This window comes from Corvus hawaiiensis, chromosome 26 (assembly GCF_020740725.1).
Source record: "Corvus hawaiiensis isolate bCorHaw1 chromosome 26, bCorHaw1.pri.cur, whole genome shotgun sequence".
Lineage (NCBI taxonomy): Eukaryota > Metazoa > Chordata > Aves > Passeriformes > Corvidae > Corvus > Corvus hawaiiensis.
The window spans coordinates 9,970,694-9,987,904 of record NC_063238.1 but is presented as its reverse complement, the minus strand read 5'-3'; the positions used below and the strand labels follow the sequence as shown (position 1 = coordinate 9,987,904).

At 37.6% G+C, this 17,211-nt stretch overlaps 1 protein-coding gene across 1 annotated transcript; it reads left to right on the top strand.

Annotated features, from left to right (window-relative positions):
• The first annotated feature begins 533 nt into the window (after positions 1-533).
• COPS5 (COP9 signalosome subunit 5) lies at positions 534-11,064 on the top strand. Its single transcript, XM_048286837.1, has 8 exons — positions 534-712; positions 820-1,054; positions 3,592-3,720; positions 4,203-4,268; positions 5,716-5,801; positions 6,623-6,734; positions 7,457-7,605; positions 10,668-11,064. The coding sequence occupies exons 1-8, from the start codon at positions 555-557 to the stop codon at positions 10,750-10,752; spliced, it is 1,020 nt and encodes a 339-aa protein (XP_048142794.1). The 5' UTR covers positions 534-554; the 3' UTR covers positions 10,753-11,064.
• Positions 11,065-17,211: the final 6,147 nt, after the last annotated feature.

Genomic DNA, 17,211 nt, shown 5'->3' with positions numbered 1-17,211 from the left:
GGGAAATTCCTGTGCATCAGTTTTCTTGCCTCTTGTCCTATTGCTTGGCACCTCCGAGCGGAGCCTGGCTCCATCCTCTTGACGCCTCCCACTTTAGATACTTATAGACATTGATAAGGCCCCCTCTCAGTCGTCTCTTCTCGAGGCTGAACAGGCCCAGCTCTCTCAACCTTTCCTCATGAAAGAGATGCTCCAGTCCCTTAAACATCTTTGTTGCCCTCCGCTGGGCCCGCTGCAGAAGTTCCGTGTCTCTCTCGTACTGAGCAGCCCAGGACTGGTTACAGTAATTTAAAAAGTATAAGTAAATAAATAAATGGGCAAATAGTGAGAAAGGCCTCGGCCCGGCCGGGGTTGGGTTCCTGCGGTGCCGCTTCACGGCGCCATCGGGTCGAGCCCGGCCGCGTGCAGAGGCGAGCGCAGCCGCTGGGGGCGCAGCGCCGCCCGCCCCGGGCCTGCGCGGACCGTACCACCCTCCGTCCGTACCCTCTGCCCCGCGCTTGGTTCCGCCGGCGGCCCGGTGCGGCGGTGCGGGGCCGGGGCGGGGAGCGGAGGCCATGGCGGCGGCGGGGAGCGGCGCCTCCGGGAGCGGGATGGCGCAGAAGACGTGGGAGCTGGCGAATAACATGCAGGAGGCGCAGAGCATCGACGAGATCTACAAGTATGACCGCAAGCAGCAGCAGGAGATCCTGGCGGCCAAGCCCTGGACCAAGGAGTGAGTGGGAGAGGGGCGGCGGGCCGGGCGGGCGGGCGGGCGGGCAGTGAGGACCGGCCTGATCTGATGGCTCTGCCTTCCCTTCCGCGGCCTCTGCGATGTTGCAGCCACCATTACTTCAAGTACTGCAAGATCTCTGCCCTGGCGCTGCTGAAGATGGTGATGCACGCCAGGTCCGGCGGCAACCTGGAGGTGATGGGGCTCATGCTGGGCAAAGTGGACGGGGAGACCATGATCATCATGGACAGCTTCGCCCTGCCTGTGGAGGGCACCGAGACCCGCGTCAACGCGCAGGCCGCCGCCTACGAGTACATGGCTGCCTACATCGAGAACGCCAAGCAGGTAAGGAGAAGTGGCAGGGGGTATCTGACCGCCTCCGTGGAGGTCCTGTGCCTCTTGTGAGCTACAAAACATCTCGGGGGGTTGCAGGCTTCCCCCGTCCCTCTGGCGCCTGCCCGATTGTCCTGTCTCTACTCAAACATGACAGTAGAACTGTCAGCAGCAGGGAACGCAGGACCATGTAAACATCTTCACATACATATTTTCCTGACTTACAGTAGATCATCAAAGGTTGGACACGATGATCTTGGAGGTCTTTTCCGACCTTAATGATTCTATGAAAAGTAGTGCATTCTCCTTCCCTTTGTAAACTATTGTCATTGCTGAGGAAGTGTTTTTATGGCTGAGGCTGCTGGCTGTGTGAGGGAGTGTGTTTCTAAAATAACTGATACATCTTTGTAAAAACAATATGCAAAATTAAACATATGTGTGTATTGGACATACTTAGTATTTGTAGATCAGTATTATGACATTTATTCTTACCTTCTTCTGAGGTCTTTCTATATTGTATGCTGCTCTTTTCCATAAAATATAAAAGACATATTTGTGAAGAAAATGCTAATGAAGGAATCAGTAAGTTTCAGTGCAACTTAATTATTCATATTTACCATTTGGAAAATTAGATGGAGAGACTCACTTGTCTGTTTCTCATCTTTGTCACTTTCTATTCAGAGATCCATGTCATATTAAAGCTAACTATACAATAAAGTTCTCATATGCAGAAGGATAACAGAAATACAACTCTGCTCTGTGGCTGATGTGGAAATCATAACAGCACATCAGAGCACTTGCTGATGTGCTTCTTCCAATACAGGACAATCTTATACTACAAATAAGAGCTGAAATAACTTTAACTCTTCAAGCTCAAACAGTTTTGAGACCCTGTCGACCCTTTGATATTTAAACCAGCTAAAATTAAAAGCCCCTTACCTACTAAGTGGATGTAACAAGAGTATTTGGGTTATTTTGCAGAGTTGTACCTATATTCACAGCCTTACATACAGCTGGAGATACAGAAATGGATGTGCATTAAGCTGAATCGTAACATCAGCAAAGAGTAAACATAATGCAGATACAGTTACATTCTGGGACTTTTTTTTAATACTTCATCCGTGTGAGAAAATTTAGAAATAATTCATTTAATCTAGTTTATCTGAAAACAATGTCATGATGCTAATTCTCTTATTGCAAAAAGTAGGTAACTTGAAGGGATGTCTTTGTCCGTAGGTAACTTAAAGAGATGTCTTTGCCTAAAGATACAGTCATCATATCTTTCAATAAAGATATATTCATACAATCCCATTCTTAGGTAGAACTACTGAATTTCAAAATAGTAAGTATATAGCATAAAATTATAAACAGCTTGTCTTATGTTTAAAACACTCCAGGTTTCTGTAGGAGTTCTTATGTGATAGGAAATAGTTTTTCCCCATAGTTCATACTGTTCAGTTTTGTCTGTAGCTGGTTTCACAATTTTGAAACTGAACTTGTGTGCAAATAAAATATCTCAGCTTTCCTGGTGTGCTGGAGGAGTTTTCATGCTGGCTGTTTCATATTTGATTTTGGCAAGCACTTGTTCCTGGAATAGCTCTTTTTATGATCAGGTTGCTTGTTAATATATCTCTCTATGTAAGTGCTTCATACATGCTGATGTTCCAGTTACTTGATTCTCCATGGACAGGATCTGGTCTTAATGTAGCCAAACGTGTTATTTGGCTTTGAAAAATAACACACATTCTTTTGTGTTTTGTTGGTCTCTCTCGTGGGAGTTTTAAAGAAAATACAATCATTATTCACCAGTTAAAAAATAAAGTAGGCAGTCTGTGTGTTTTGTCTCATCATAACCGGAGCAGCCAGTAAACGATTCCTTAGAGAGGATCACAAAAATTAGATAGATCCATTAGGTGTTTATTCTCTTGGGTTTTTTTGGCTTTGCTCCTTTCTCTTCCAGTGTTTTTAGAGATAGCCAGGTGTATTATTTGGAAACGCCTATTTTGAGGTTTTATCTGATGACAAGTTGCCAAAAATTCATCTTTTGGCTTTTAAACCTGGCTTCAGGCAATAATTTCTGTCACTTCTGGTGTTAGAAAACATGCCTTTGAAGTTATTTTTTAAACCTATCACTAATCTAATAGTATATGCCTGTAAGATACGTTACCATACTAAATAATTCATTCTCTACTGATATTCCCTGCGTTATATGAGATTATATATATACTTGAGTTATATTCCTAAGAAATTTCTCAGCCCTGCTGAGGAGCCCCAGCTCACCATCCAGCTTTGTGGAACCTCTTCTGTACTTCAGATGTCACTGAAGAAGGAGCTCCAGGCTCCTTGAAGGCCTTCGTTCTGTGGCAGCAGCGGTAGCAGAGAATGCCAGTACTCATTGTAGTGTTCGTAGGGAGCAGTTTAGCACGAGTGGAAATTCCTGTTTATCCTGCCGCGCCTTGCAGTGTGCTGGAAGTGCCGCTGGAGGGCAGCCGGTGCTTTGGGAATGGTGCTAAACGCTAGGGCTGTTTCCCTTCCCTGCTCTTACTTAGGTCGGACGCCTGGAAAATGCCATCGGCTGGTACCACAGTCACCCAGGCTACGGCTGCTGGCTCTCGGGGATCGATGTCAGCACCCAGATGCTTAATCAGCAATTTCAGGAACCCTTCGTAGCAGTGGTTGTAAGTACTGGCTGACGGGTGATAGCGCTGCATAGCAAATCACGTTGAACAGGGAATACCTCTTGGATTTCTGTCTGTTAGGATTCTGGTAGTGTGTACTTTGTATGAAGGAAGTGTTAGATCCACACCTTAAAAGGGTGCCACTCCTTTTGCTTTGCTGGCCACATACTGGCCAAACCAGTAGTGTTGCTTGCCTAGACTGTTTTCACTGCATTGTTTCATTTATGGTATAGTTCTTAAGAATAAGGGGGTTTTAAGTATTTTGGAAATAAGGAAAATCAGTTTGAAAAAATGATCCACTGAAGGCTATTGATATTCCCATCTTTTTAGAGAGTCTCATACCAACAGAAAAAGTACTGTTTATGACAAAACTAATACAATTTGCATGAATTACATTTCTGAGATAAAATTACTATAAACTTAATTTAAGCCTGTAATAATAAATAAAATGTAGGTAATGAGTATCACCTGTATTTCTACAGATTGATCCAACAAGAACAATATCTGCAGGAAAAGTAAATCTTGGAGCTTTTAGGACATATCCTAAGGTAAATAGTTAAAATTATCTAGTGTGTGATCACTGAACTGTCTTTAAATAACAATGGATTGGTTCTAAAGATTATTGCAGTGATTGTTTGAGTTTGGTCTGCTGTGCTGTACTGAATGTCATTGTTCATTCCAAAGGAAGATGTGCCCATACACTGGTTACTGCACGCCTTCGGATGTCGATTACATTTATAAAGGTTGACTTCTAAATTGGTTTTCATAAAGTTTTGGCAGTGTTAAATCAATTACACTGTCCAGACTGTGGAGCTGTCCCAAAACTATGTAGCTCCATATAGCCATTTTTTAACAGATATAGTTGTAGGTAGCATTCATCAAAATAATTTTATGTTAGTTCTTCTCTGTTTATTTTTTATACCTAAAACCAAATGTTAGTAGCATGTTTAATATGTTGTAATTCACTTTTCATTTTAGAAAAGGAAGGTTCAAAACTACCTACTTAACTTTTTCAAATAAATATTATGAATCTTCACAAACTAATGTACAAAAAAGTTAATTAAACAGTATGGGTTCGGCTTAAAACTAGAAAATCACATCAGTATTGGAGATCTAGGTCTCCAAATGCATCCTCTTAAGCATATTTCTGGCTGTGCTATTTAATTTCAATCCAATAAAGCTCAGGTATATCTTTTAAATACCCAGTTATTAGTAACTCATCAAGAACTTCAGGCAGCCATCCAGTAAAACAATTACCAAAATTAATTGTTTAATAAAAATCAATTTTTTTAATTAACAAAAATGTTTGTGAGAAGTCCAAGCATTAGGTTTGTGTTGACAAAAACATGAGAGAACAGTTTGTGATGCAGGAAAATATTCACTTCTGTGGGCAAAACCACTTCATAAATACTTTGAGAATTTTGAACAGGGAGAAGAATCCTGCACCTGAAAACCAAATCACATCTGGAAAATGCATGGTAAAAGCATATTTTTAGGGGCTTCTCACAGTGTACTGTGGGCAGTTCTTGCTTAGTAGCTGTGAGTGGCACCAGCTTGGCTAAACAAGTAACTGAATGTTTTAGGTTTCCCTAAGGCATATCCATGGACGTTTCTTCCCTCTTCTCATGTCTCCTATCTTCACTCAAAATTTCAAAGAATAGGTAGAGAAATACCGTCTAAGAAGAAGCTTGCCCTTTCTTTGATCTAAGAAATTATCTAATCATAGCTTGTCACGTTACTCATGAAAAGACTCAACTATGACCACTAGTTTCCTTTTCATAAATCTGCAAATGTAATGACTAGTACAGCTAGTAAAGCCAAATGTAAACCTGAGATTCCAGAAAATTCCTAATTTCAGGCTACCGGGGGAAATGTCATTTTCTATAGACAAAAATAAACTAGAATTTCATAAACTAGAAATTTTTTTGTGAAGTTTAGGCATCTTAAAAAGCCTCAGAATTCCTGTGTCATCTTTGCCATTTGTAACATTTTTAGGGCTATAAACCTCCAGATGAAGGTCCCTCTGAATACCAGACTATTCCACTCAATAAAATAGAAGACTTTGGTGTACATTGCAAACAGTAAGTAACATAAAATCTACTAACTTTATTATTTTTTGTATGTTTAGGTTAGTGATGCAGTATGGAAAAGTAAATTTCTTGTAGTGTTTCAAATCCTGAAGTTCACTGTTGCTTTAATACTCCTGCTTTTGTGCAAAAAGTGTTACTGTCATTTTTCAGGAGATGTTTTAGGGGAGAACTGCTGCAAAAATAAAGAGGAACCTGGTTAAAAGCTTTAGCAGTTGATTTCTGAACACCTTTAAGCAGTGATATCTTGTTAGGGCAGGAAGGAAAGGGTCAGATGTCGATTGGTCAGCAGGACTGAGGAGGCTGTAATCCCACTGCTCTTCTGAGTTAGGGGCAAGTGCTGTGCAACTCCTTTTCTTGCCTTACTGGGAGTGTTAATTTGTAATACCGCTAAAGCCTGGCTTTCAAAATCAGTGTCGTGGAAGGTAAGGTTGTTTGCCTGTTTGTAACATTTACTGCTAGGAAGCATTCCTAAAGGAATTAGAGGTGATGTATGCAAAACTACAATAATGTGTAAATTATTACAGTATTGAAGAACCCAAGCATGGAACAGGTTGTTAAGAGAACAATTAGAAATGCCTTGCAGTCTCATTAAACAGAACACAGCAGTATGTGTAGGGATTATGTATTAAATCTATATATGAATTACTTATGGAAAATTGTACAGAGATTTGGAACTGGGAGTATCTTTAGGTGCTTTGAATTTTTGAAGATATTTGCCATTGATAAGGATTTTTTGAGTTGTATGTACTTTGGTTCTGACAGTCAAGCAAGACAGATGGAAACTTATTTTGTTTGCATGTTTGTTTTTAAAGGTATTATGCTTTAGAAGTCTCATACTTTAAATCATCTTTGGATCGTAAATTGCTTGAGCTTTTATGGAACAAGTACTGGGTGAACACTCTCAGTTCTTCTAGTTTGCTTACTGTAAGTACCACAGTTGTGTGCATTGATTCATTCATGAGTGCTGAAAGCCAGGCCCTCTGCTGTAAAATGCTTAATAGGACCCTGGGAGATACAGATCCCACATTAAGAATCTGTAAGATAAAACAAGAAAGGAAGGTTTTCTTAATCATAAATACTGAAATGTTCCTCAGATCTGCTCTGTAAAAGTAGAAGGTGGGAATAACGTGCTTAATTTTACTGAGTTCTCTCCGTACACTTAGATTTTGTCTTAAATACTTTTTAACCTTGTATCTCTGTAGAGCACTGTAATGAATAATTCATTAATTAATAGTAAATTTTAAAAGTAAATAAAACAAGCTTACAGCAGAAATACTGCAGGTAGACCTTCAGTGTAACAGCTGAGCATCAAAACCTGCCCTGTGCAGAAGGCAATTTTATTTTTTTTCTCTTGGTCAAAACCAACTGAATTTTACTCTTTCATAACTTAGGGCATGAGCTGAAAGTAATAAAAATTACCCAATTCAGGCTTTAGGGATTGAGCATTTGTCAGATGTTCAGTTTCTGTTCTCTTAACCACCACTCATGTTCTATATCACTTCAGTTGCAGATTTAGATTAAAATATGCAGCACTACACTTTTAAAAACTTTTCTCAGATTTGGTTTATAGATTTGGTTTATTTTGTGTATAAACCCTTGAATTTATAGCTTAAATTCAATATGTTTGTTACCTTCTTTCTCCTAAGAATGCTGACTACACCACCGGCCAAGTCTTTGATTTGTCTGAAAAATTAGAACAGTCAGAAGCTCAGCTTGGAAGGGGCAGTTTCATGCTGGGTTTAGAGACTCATGACAAGAAATCAGAAGACAAACTTGCAAAAGCAACAAGAGACAGGTAAAATAACACATCCATGTGTTCTTCCCTGTAAAAAGTATTATTTGGTTTTAAACTTTTATCATGCCTGTAATTGGAACCTGACAAGATTAGAGATAAGAATTATTAGATTATAGATAGGAATGAGAGACTCCAGAAGTCACTAGTTATTTTAGTTATTTTTGAAAGTTAAAGAAAATCTTGCCTCTATTAAACCTACAATGATTTTTTTTTTAGGTTTGGAATAAATTCAGCTCTAGTTTATTAAACAAAAAATTGCTGTACAATTCCATCAGTATCTAGCAAACAAAAAAAATGTTTTCTGTCATGCAAAATTGTAACTTTGCTAGAAGTAAGCACATTTTTGTGGTTAATCAGGTTAAAATGAACAGTAAATAAAATTATGGTATAGAACATGATTTTAAGAACTAGTGTGCACAGTCCAGTAAGTTTAGTTTATACTTGTCTAATACTTTAACTAACTTAAAAATTATGAACTCCTTTTTTTCATAGTTCTTAATTAATGTATATTTTTTTTCAGAAATAAGAAGAGGTTGGGGTTTTGTTGTTTTTTGTTTTTAAGAAGTAGCTTACAGATATTCTGGCCTTTATATTTAGCCACCCTCCCTCACAGCAAACAGCTGGTATTATAAGTTAATAAACTTCTTACCACTAGATCTACAAAATTATTTCAAGGAAGTTGTAATATTTTCCCTCAGTTTTCCATATGTTTATTGGTGATCAGCTCTGTTAATTTTGAGCTTTGAAGTACACGAGTTGCTTCTTGGTAATACTCACGTCTCTTTCCCAATAGTCTTAAGAATGATATGTGTGCTTAGACTATACCATATTAGAGTCACCATTTTTCCAAGTAAAATCTTTTAACAGAGGGTAATAGTATCCAACAGGTCATAACAGCTGGGTTGTTCAAAGACATTGTATTTGGCAAATTTAAGACTTTGAAAACCAAGAAACACTGCACTGTATGTGCTGGTACAAACTCAGGTCCATCTGTGAAGAAGGCACCTGCATGCACCTTAGGAGTGTCCTGAGCGAGATGTAGTAATTCCATTTAATAAGGAACAATTCTGTAGAATCCCTTGGAACAGAGTGCAAAAATTGAACAAAATCTGGGATGTTTGCATTTGTATGTTTTCAGATTTTGAGGCTTTCTGTCCCTCTTCCCCATCACTTTATCTTGATAATAGAACAGTTTCCTGGTATTCTCTCCCCCTGACACACCTCCATGCTAGCATACTGTGCTGTAGTACAAAGTTGACTAAGAAACAGATTTTTGAGATACCGGAGGAGTGGTGACTTATGTAGGTAAAAAAAATCAAGAGACAAAAAGGAGCTCTTGTGTGAACAGAAATAACTACTTACATCTTGCTCACTGTGACTCAGTGAACACAGGCTTTGCCTTAATAAAGAGAGGAGTCTGCCTGTTTTGGACAATCCTTTGTTCCCCAGTAAGCAGTGGGGGAATACCTGCAAATGTAATATGGTCATTGCTAAACAGAATCAGAGCTGCTCTTGTGCTGGTGTCTTCTGTGTGTTTGTTTCCTTCTTATGGAAAGTTAACAGCTTACAAGTTTTCTAACAAACATCATCGAGTTGGAGGCGGGTTGACTTTATAAAAATTAATACTCATTTAGCCTATTTCAATTGCAGAATACATTTGCAGTGGAGTTAATGCTGTTGCTAGGCCACAGCAGCCAGGTTAAGTGGTACCTCCCCGTTCCTGTAGGGCAACAGAATAGCAATGCTTTAAAGACATGAGAAGGATGGAGTTGCTGACAAGTTTGCATTGATTTTGATCTCTGTTTGGAGTCCCATAACACTGACCACATTTTATTTTCCCCTTACTCTCACATGCTTGTGGTTATTCTAAGAAATAACTCCTTCTCTGATCATCCTATTATAATATTTCTTGCAGCAGTTCTAGGTATTTTTCTTTTCTGTTTTTATTTAGTCTTCATCAGTAGTTAGTTTATAAATTGTAAAGGATTGGAAGGGATTGGTTTTGTCCTGAATTCTGCTTTCCTGTGCAACAAAAGCTCCCGTAGTTCCCAAAATGGACTGTAACACTTCTACACATGCATGTTTTTCTTCAATTAGTGATCTTGCCTAAGAGAAAAGACAATAGAAGACCTATGCAGACATATGACAATTAATTTAGTGTCAGCTAAATTACTTTGAAGAAATAAGGTTGCAAAGTTTACTAAACGACTGTTGGACATACCTGGTTTAGGAAAACAGTGCTGTAAAGCATTAGCATAAAGGTGCTTACACTGGGCTGTGTGATAACTTCTGTTACTGTCCATGCACATCTCTAAGCCATTTTCTGAGGGGACATACGCATTCACCAAATTGTGCTCCAAGTCAGCTTCCTTTCCCTAGGATTCCTTTATCGGTCTAGTAGTAATTTGTCCCTATTTTCCATGTCTTCAGTCCTGATTCATCTTTTGCATTTGTATATTCTGGTTTTATTTATTGGTTTGACACTACATTGCCCTAAGGCAGACACTGGGGAAAACTTGGATCAATAAGAATCCTCTCAGCTGTTCAGGGGTTTTGCACATTACATATTTTGACCAATAACTGATTTATTCTATGAATTCTTCCTTTAATGTTCCCAGTAAAGTTTCTCAGGGGACCATGATTACTGTGCACTACCATTCTGGTAGTGAGCAAAGGAGATAAGGTAGAGAACAGTGACAGCCTGCGGGTATTGATAACACTAGCTGATAGCTCCATTCCCATAAGGATTTTTTTATTATTATTTTTTGGTTCAGATGACCCCAGAGCCCACTTGCTATTGTCAATATAAGATGTCCTAAATGGCAAGACAAAGAAGTTTTCTGGAACTGGTCTTTGTGTGTATAGTCAGTTTGCTTTTTAAGTTACAAAAAGGTATTGGCAACAATGGCTAAACTGCTGCGTGTGACTGTTCCTTTCTGGACAGTTTTTAAGATTCATGGGGTTATGGGCACCCTGAACTTCCAAAACAGCTGGATATCTTCAAGGAAAATGACAGTTCAGTTCAGTTTTTGTCCAACATTGAATTTATGCTTGTTTTTCAGCTGCAAGACCACCATAGAAGCTATACATGGATTGATGTCTCAGGTTATTAAGGATAAACTTTTCAATCAAATTAATATAGCTTGAAGTGCATCACCAGTTGATATGGATCTCCAAAGCAGAAAATATCATAGTTTCTTTTGCTTGGACTTGTTCAATTTGGGAAATGAAGCTGAAGTGGAAAATTATTCATCTAATTTGTAGTACTTTTAATATTTCCCACCTGTCTGACCAGTTTTAAAGAACAAAATGTTCCAAAATGTAGTACAACTTTTTGTTCTTTATCATAAAACCAGTTTGCAGAATTGTTCCAAAGGAAAATAAATGTGACTTACTGGATTTTGCTCTTAGATATTTATCTCTATTATCCAACTGCAATAAAAGAATTTTGAAACTAAATGTGCATTTTGGGCCTTGATATTTTTGGCACACTTTTATCTTCTGTTACTCTTTTTCTTATTGTTCTGTAGAAAAGTTCTGTCTACTCAGATGAGATAGGTAACCTATGCAGTGTAAGAAGTTTGTTTCTCAGATTTTAATATATGTGCTTAATTTTAAGAATTGAAATCCCACTTGTTTCTCTTTTGTTAGTAATTTTATTAGTTATTAAATCTAGTGGAGCCTTTCTTGATTTAGGTTTACTGGTCCAGCCAGAAATGGTTTCTTTTCACAGTAATGAAACATTTATGCATGGTACAACAGTATTTTGCTTACAGCTTCATACTCATGATGGACATTTTGTATTTCTACATAATCAACTATTGACCAGTTCTGCAGTGAAACTCATAATATGGTTATATACCATTATTTTTCTCCTACTCACCTTGTATTGCTTCTCATCGTCACTTGTTGCATACAAAAGAACAAAATGAAAAATTACCTTTGAAATACGCATTAGGCTAATTTCAGGCCACAGATAATAAATGCATTAATCATAATTTCTGGCTTACGAGATGGTGCTGCTGCAGGGCTGATCTAAGTTTGTTTTGGAGGCTTTCATACTGCGTTTTAATAATACAAGATGTTTGGATTTCTTTTAAGTTTTCATTCTTAATCCTGAGTTTCCTGGGGGTTTTAGAATGTTTACTTTTAGGATAATTTATGCTTTATACAATATGCCATTATGCTTTATACCTTAAGTAACTGATACTCCTTTTCAGCCTTAGCTCTGCCTTGATGTGGGTTTTGTTTTTGTTTTGGTCTGGAAATTTTAATAGCTATTACTCATTTAGGCCTTTTCATCCCAACAGATTCCAATGCATTTGAAGTTAAGATGCAAGTTATACAATGAAAATTTGTAATTCAGCAGGGAAATGCAAATACCCTGAAGCAGAAGTTCATCAAGAGTTTTAAAGCAGCAGCATCCAACTCTGTAGGAAAAATATGTTTAATTGTAGCTAGTAAATTTGAGATAATTATCAGATGTGCAGTTTGACAGAAGAACAGTTTCATTTTCTTTCAGCATGATAGTGGCGGTGAGGAGGAGTCAGGAGAAGAAAGCTGTGGTATTTTAATAGTCAAAGCTATTTATTTTCCTGGAAGTTGCACCAGTAGACTTCTGTACAAACAAGCACAGTACGTAAGTGCACAGCAGTTTCTTTTAAGTTCAAGGAAGACACAGCAAGTGTACCTGGCCAGTTACTCTTCTTACTTAATTTTCTTCCACAGGTGTTTGAGACTTTAAATTTAGCACACAGCCATTTTCCCAGTCAATGTGTGTTTATGCAAAGAAGTACCCTGCTTTTGTGAGATAGGTTATATTTCCTAATAGGTATTTCCATTGCTACTTCGTAGAATTCTCTTTGCATAACATGATCCAAAAGTTTTGCACATCTTGTATCTACCTAAAATATAAAGTAACAGTTTAATCTTGTATTAGTCTATGACTATTTAAACTGTCCTTGTTTGTGATAGCAGTGAACTGAACGTTTTTTGCCTGTAGGCTCACACCCAATGTTTTGTAGTCACAGATGGCTTATTTAAAAATACCAAGTTGTTTTATAAACTATTGCGATATGAATGGTGATGTTTTAATGCTCATGTGAAGAGTTGTCCATTGAGTTGCATGTCTTGTTACTTGCTGAGCATACGGTGTTCTAACTCAGTTTGAAATTATACGTGTAGTGGGGCTGTACCTGTGGCCTGCCCAGGATCCTTTCTGCATTGCTCAGGAACCAGAATAATGGGGCCTTTGTCTGTGATCAGCCATTTTTAATGCTAGTGTTATTCCAAATTCTGAGATCAGAATTCCATGCATTGAAGATCATTACCACAAAGGAGTCATCCCCATCTACACACACAAACAAGTGTACCCTGAACAATGGAGATTAACGGATAGATGCCTTAATTCTACCAAGCAGTTGGGAGACTTCAAAAATATTACTAATAAGGGTATTCTTGAGCACAATACATGTTGTGTACTAACAAATACATCAATTTATTCTTCCCCATTTGCGCCCACTTTTTATTTAGAAATTAGTTTATGCAAATGAGTGCCAAATATCAGTAATGCAGGAAGTACTAAAGCACGTACACATGGTAAGATTTTTTGAGACAAGCATGAATTCCAAAATACTGAGTGCCTTTTACATTCCAATAAATAAAAATCTTAATGAACACAAATAATTTCTTCATCTAACAGTATTTGTCAACATATTAAAATTACAGAATGCTGAAAATGCTGAATTGTGTTTGAACTTCCCCCTATCTTGTTTGGTTTTCTTTTTTGAAGCATACCTGTATGCTCACCTTTCTCATGTATGCAAATTGCATTTTTAAATAATTTATACATACTAATATCACCAAAATCCAAAGAAATACGTGCATATTTGTGACAATCAAATATGAAGGAGTAAGGTGTAATTCCTGATAGAGTACTGGTTTGCCTTATTGTGAACGGGCTCAAAGAAGAGCCATTCAGATTTATTCTGTGGTTACCAGGACAAAGATGCTTCATTATCCTATCAGATTTGATTCTCCTGTGAAATTCCCTTCAAATGTTTGGTAAGGAATGGACTGACACCTCCTGTAAGTTAATTTTAGTGCCTGAAGATTGTATGGTTGGACTTCTGTTGCAACACGAACAAGAAAAAAAGATATAATGTTTCTTGCATTTTTCATTTTTAAATTTACTGCATGGAGGAATGCAGCTTTGAGAGACTGGCTTCTATTTCTGTTTCCCTGTTGTCCTGTCCTCCAGCCTACATAAAATGCAAGCAGGCAACAGAAGGTGAGGGGGTGTGGGAAGTAGCCTGCTGATGGACCATCTCTAAAAGCAGCTGTAGGAGTGCTGCTGAGGGAGAGCACCTGAACCTGGCCACGTTTTTACCTGTTTTGAATGGATCTAGTAGCTTTCTAGAGTAGTTCTAATAGCATGGCAGGGGGTGATTACCAGTTCTGTTTAAAAACCTCCACCTTTATGTTTATTAGCTTTCATCATATCGTCACCTCAGCCTTCTCTCTCAATTAGGAAGTTTCAGCTTTTTCATGTTGTTATAAAGCTGCCACTTTACCCAATTGATAATTTCAGTTGCCCTCCATACATCCCACATCCTACTTTGGTCTTGACGCTCAGAGCCCAGACCTGCACTGTACTCAAGATTTGGGTGCACCAAAGTTTTAGAGAGAGGCAAAATAGTTCCCCCTCATTCCCTTGTCTCCCTTGTAAAAAGCTAATTAGGTGATCAGTGTATTAGGATAAGTTCTTTTCTAAATATGTCTGCATCCAGCAGCTCCCATTCGTACCCTGAAGCACACAGATTTTCAAAACCTCAGCACTTAGTCTGAGGGAAAATGGGAGTTAGTAAATGTTAAGTGTTTGCCTAGATCTCTTAGACTGGATATCTACTGGAGACTGAGCCTTTCTGAAGGATTATGCTACATGGGAATTTAAAATAATAAAGTCAGTACAGTGAAGAAAGACAACTTTTAGAAAATGTGTCAGTCCCAAAAACTCTGCCACCATTAGCCAAAGGTATCTGTGTTTTGTTACAAACTCTGTAATCTTTACTCATACAAACCTCACTAAAGTCAAGAAATATTTTTGCTTCAGAAAAAGCTAATAAAAAGGCTGACCTTAAGCTTTTGCTTTTGAGCAGCATCCCAAGTTCATCAGTTGTTCCTTACTTCACATTCATGCCAAGTCAGAAGAAATATTCCTTAAGCTTTTCATAAATTATCTTTCATTCTAGTACTGGAATAACAGGCAACTGTGACCTGGTTACAAGAGCTCTGTTCACCATCTATCTTCAGTATTCCTTGAAAAACTCACCTCAAAAAGTCCCTGTTCAGACCCTATTTGACAAGGGACTCTCTCATTTTCTGTGCTTTTGGTGGCAGTGTGTGCACATGTGCTCAGATTAAATAGAATGAGCTCTTTTAAACTTGATATTTAGTAAATGAAGCATAATGTTCTTGCATTTCTATCACTTGTGCCTTTATAAAGTTTTGACTGCAGCTGGTTTTGGGTATTTTGATTTTACCTTAACTTGTCCAGTGTTTCATGAAACTTCAGTGTGGCAGATACAGTTGCTTTAGAAAGTATAGGGTTGCTATGAACTTGGGTACAGGATCACAACATAATACATTGCCCCAAGGCATGCAGTGTTTCTATAGTAGGCCTCCATTTATTATGAACTATAATGCCAGTTGATTATTTAATGTTGATTATGAAAAATGGAAGAATCCAAGCTGTAAAGCTAGTTGCTGACATGTTACTATTTTGTTTATAGGTTAAAAATATAGTAAATATAATTAAGCATTACTCACCTTACTTATTTTCTCCCTTTTGTTAAATTTTGGATTTTTTTTTTTTTTTTTTTTAATTTTAGGTCAGTGTTTTAAAGTAAGCTTAGTATGTTACTTTCTCCTTGATAAATATGCTATTTATTTTATCTATTTTTATGGCTGTGCCCCAAAACTTGGACTCTCATTATATCACTAAAATTTCTTCACTGAGCGGGGTCAAGCACTGGAACAGGCTTCCCAGGGAAGGGGTTAAGTCACCATCACTGGAGGTATTTAAAAGACATATCTATGTGGCACTTAGGAACATGGTTTAGTTGTGGACTTGGCAGTGCTAAGGCAATGGTTAGACTTGATGATCTTTCCAGCCTTATTGATACTATGGTTCTATTATATTTAAAGTATTTATTGAAATCCCAATATAAAGTATTTTGTATATGATACTGTAAACTAGGTTAAGATAAAATGATAAAAACAAATACTTTAAAAAGTAAAAAAACAGAAAAAATGTAAATACTACAGAGCTGAGCTAGCATCATTTTAGGGTGCAAGTCTCTAAGAGATGAAAATTATTAAAATATGGGGTGATAAAATATAAGATTAATTGCATGCACACAGAACTTTTTTCATGTGTCAAGTCTTGAAGAACTGACATCAGAGAGTATCCAGTTAGTTGAAAGATTTTTCTGGAGTTAAAAATAATTATGCTAAACCTTTAAGGAATTAATGAAGTATCTTGTTCCTCAGGGTGTATTTTTATGAGCTGTAGTTTTACTTTTCAGAGCCTCAGAATAATATCCACAAGGAAATATGTAATTTAAGAAAGTTAATTTTGACCCTCAGATTAAACCTCTAACATATGAAATATTTGCTGTGATGTTTGGTTTGTTTTTAATTATGAAAAAATGCTTCATACAGGACTTTCTGAAAACTGCAGTATTCTAGGAAGTAGCATGGTCCAGTGGATAGGTCACAGGACTGCATCTCAGGAGAATGGGGTTTTTTTCCTGGCTTTTCAAAAACCAGGAGTGCATTAACTTTAGCAAGGCATTTTTGCCAGAGCTAGTGTCTATTTCCCTCTATGAAATAAGAAGATTGATCATTAGTCTTTTAAAAACAGATGATAAAGCATATGTAAGTATTATTGGGTTTATGCACTAAAGGTCATCACTACATCTCTAGTTTGTCAGACATTACCACCTTAAATAACAATTTGTAATACTGCTGTCAGCAAAGAATGTTTACTCTGTTTTGCATAGTTTGTCTCTTTAGATCATCACAGATAGGAAATGGCTAACCCCTTTGAGGGGATTATAAATGTATTATGTATTATTTTCAGAACTCTTCATTTTCAACAGAAACATGTATTCAACTCCTATGTAAATTTGTCCATCATTTCCTGTGTGAATTTCTGTTTTCTCTAGCCCAGATTACCTTAGGGCTTATGTGCAACTGCAGTGGCATTACTTTATTATAAAAGGAAATTAATTTATGTGCCTACATCTAATGGCATGCAATCTTTAGTAATTACAACCATCTGAACTTTCTTCTCCACATGAAGTTGCATTCACATAATTTGAAGTTAGAATTAACCTTCTATTTTAAATCTAAGGGAGGCATTTTCAGTCTGAGTTCTTCAAAGCTGGAGATCTAACTAGAGAAAATGGCAGATACTGTTTCAACTTAAACTAAGATGTATGTATCCTGTATGGTGATACAAGCTCCAAACTAGCTCCTCATTATTCCAAATTTGTGTAGAAGTTCTTCCTTTTCCACTTTAAAAATTCTTCCTAGGACATCCAG

What these genes read in the sequence shown, in the direction of transcription:
- COPS5 (XM_048286837.1), top strand. Translation starts at nt 555, where the DNA reads ATGGCGGCGGCGGGGAGCGGCGCCTCCGGGAGCGGGATGGCGCAGAAG. An exon ending in GCCAAGCCCTGGACCAAGGA is followed by an intron (nt 713 to 819) that starts GTGAGTGGGAGA and finishes GCGATGTTGCAG; the next exon opens with CCACCATTACTTCAAGTACT. An exon ending in GCAAAAGCAACAAGAGACAG is followed by an intron (nt 7,606 to 10,667) that starts GTAAAATAACAC and finishes CTTGTTTTTCAG; the next exon opens with CTGCAAGACCACCATAGAAG.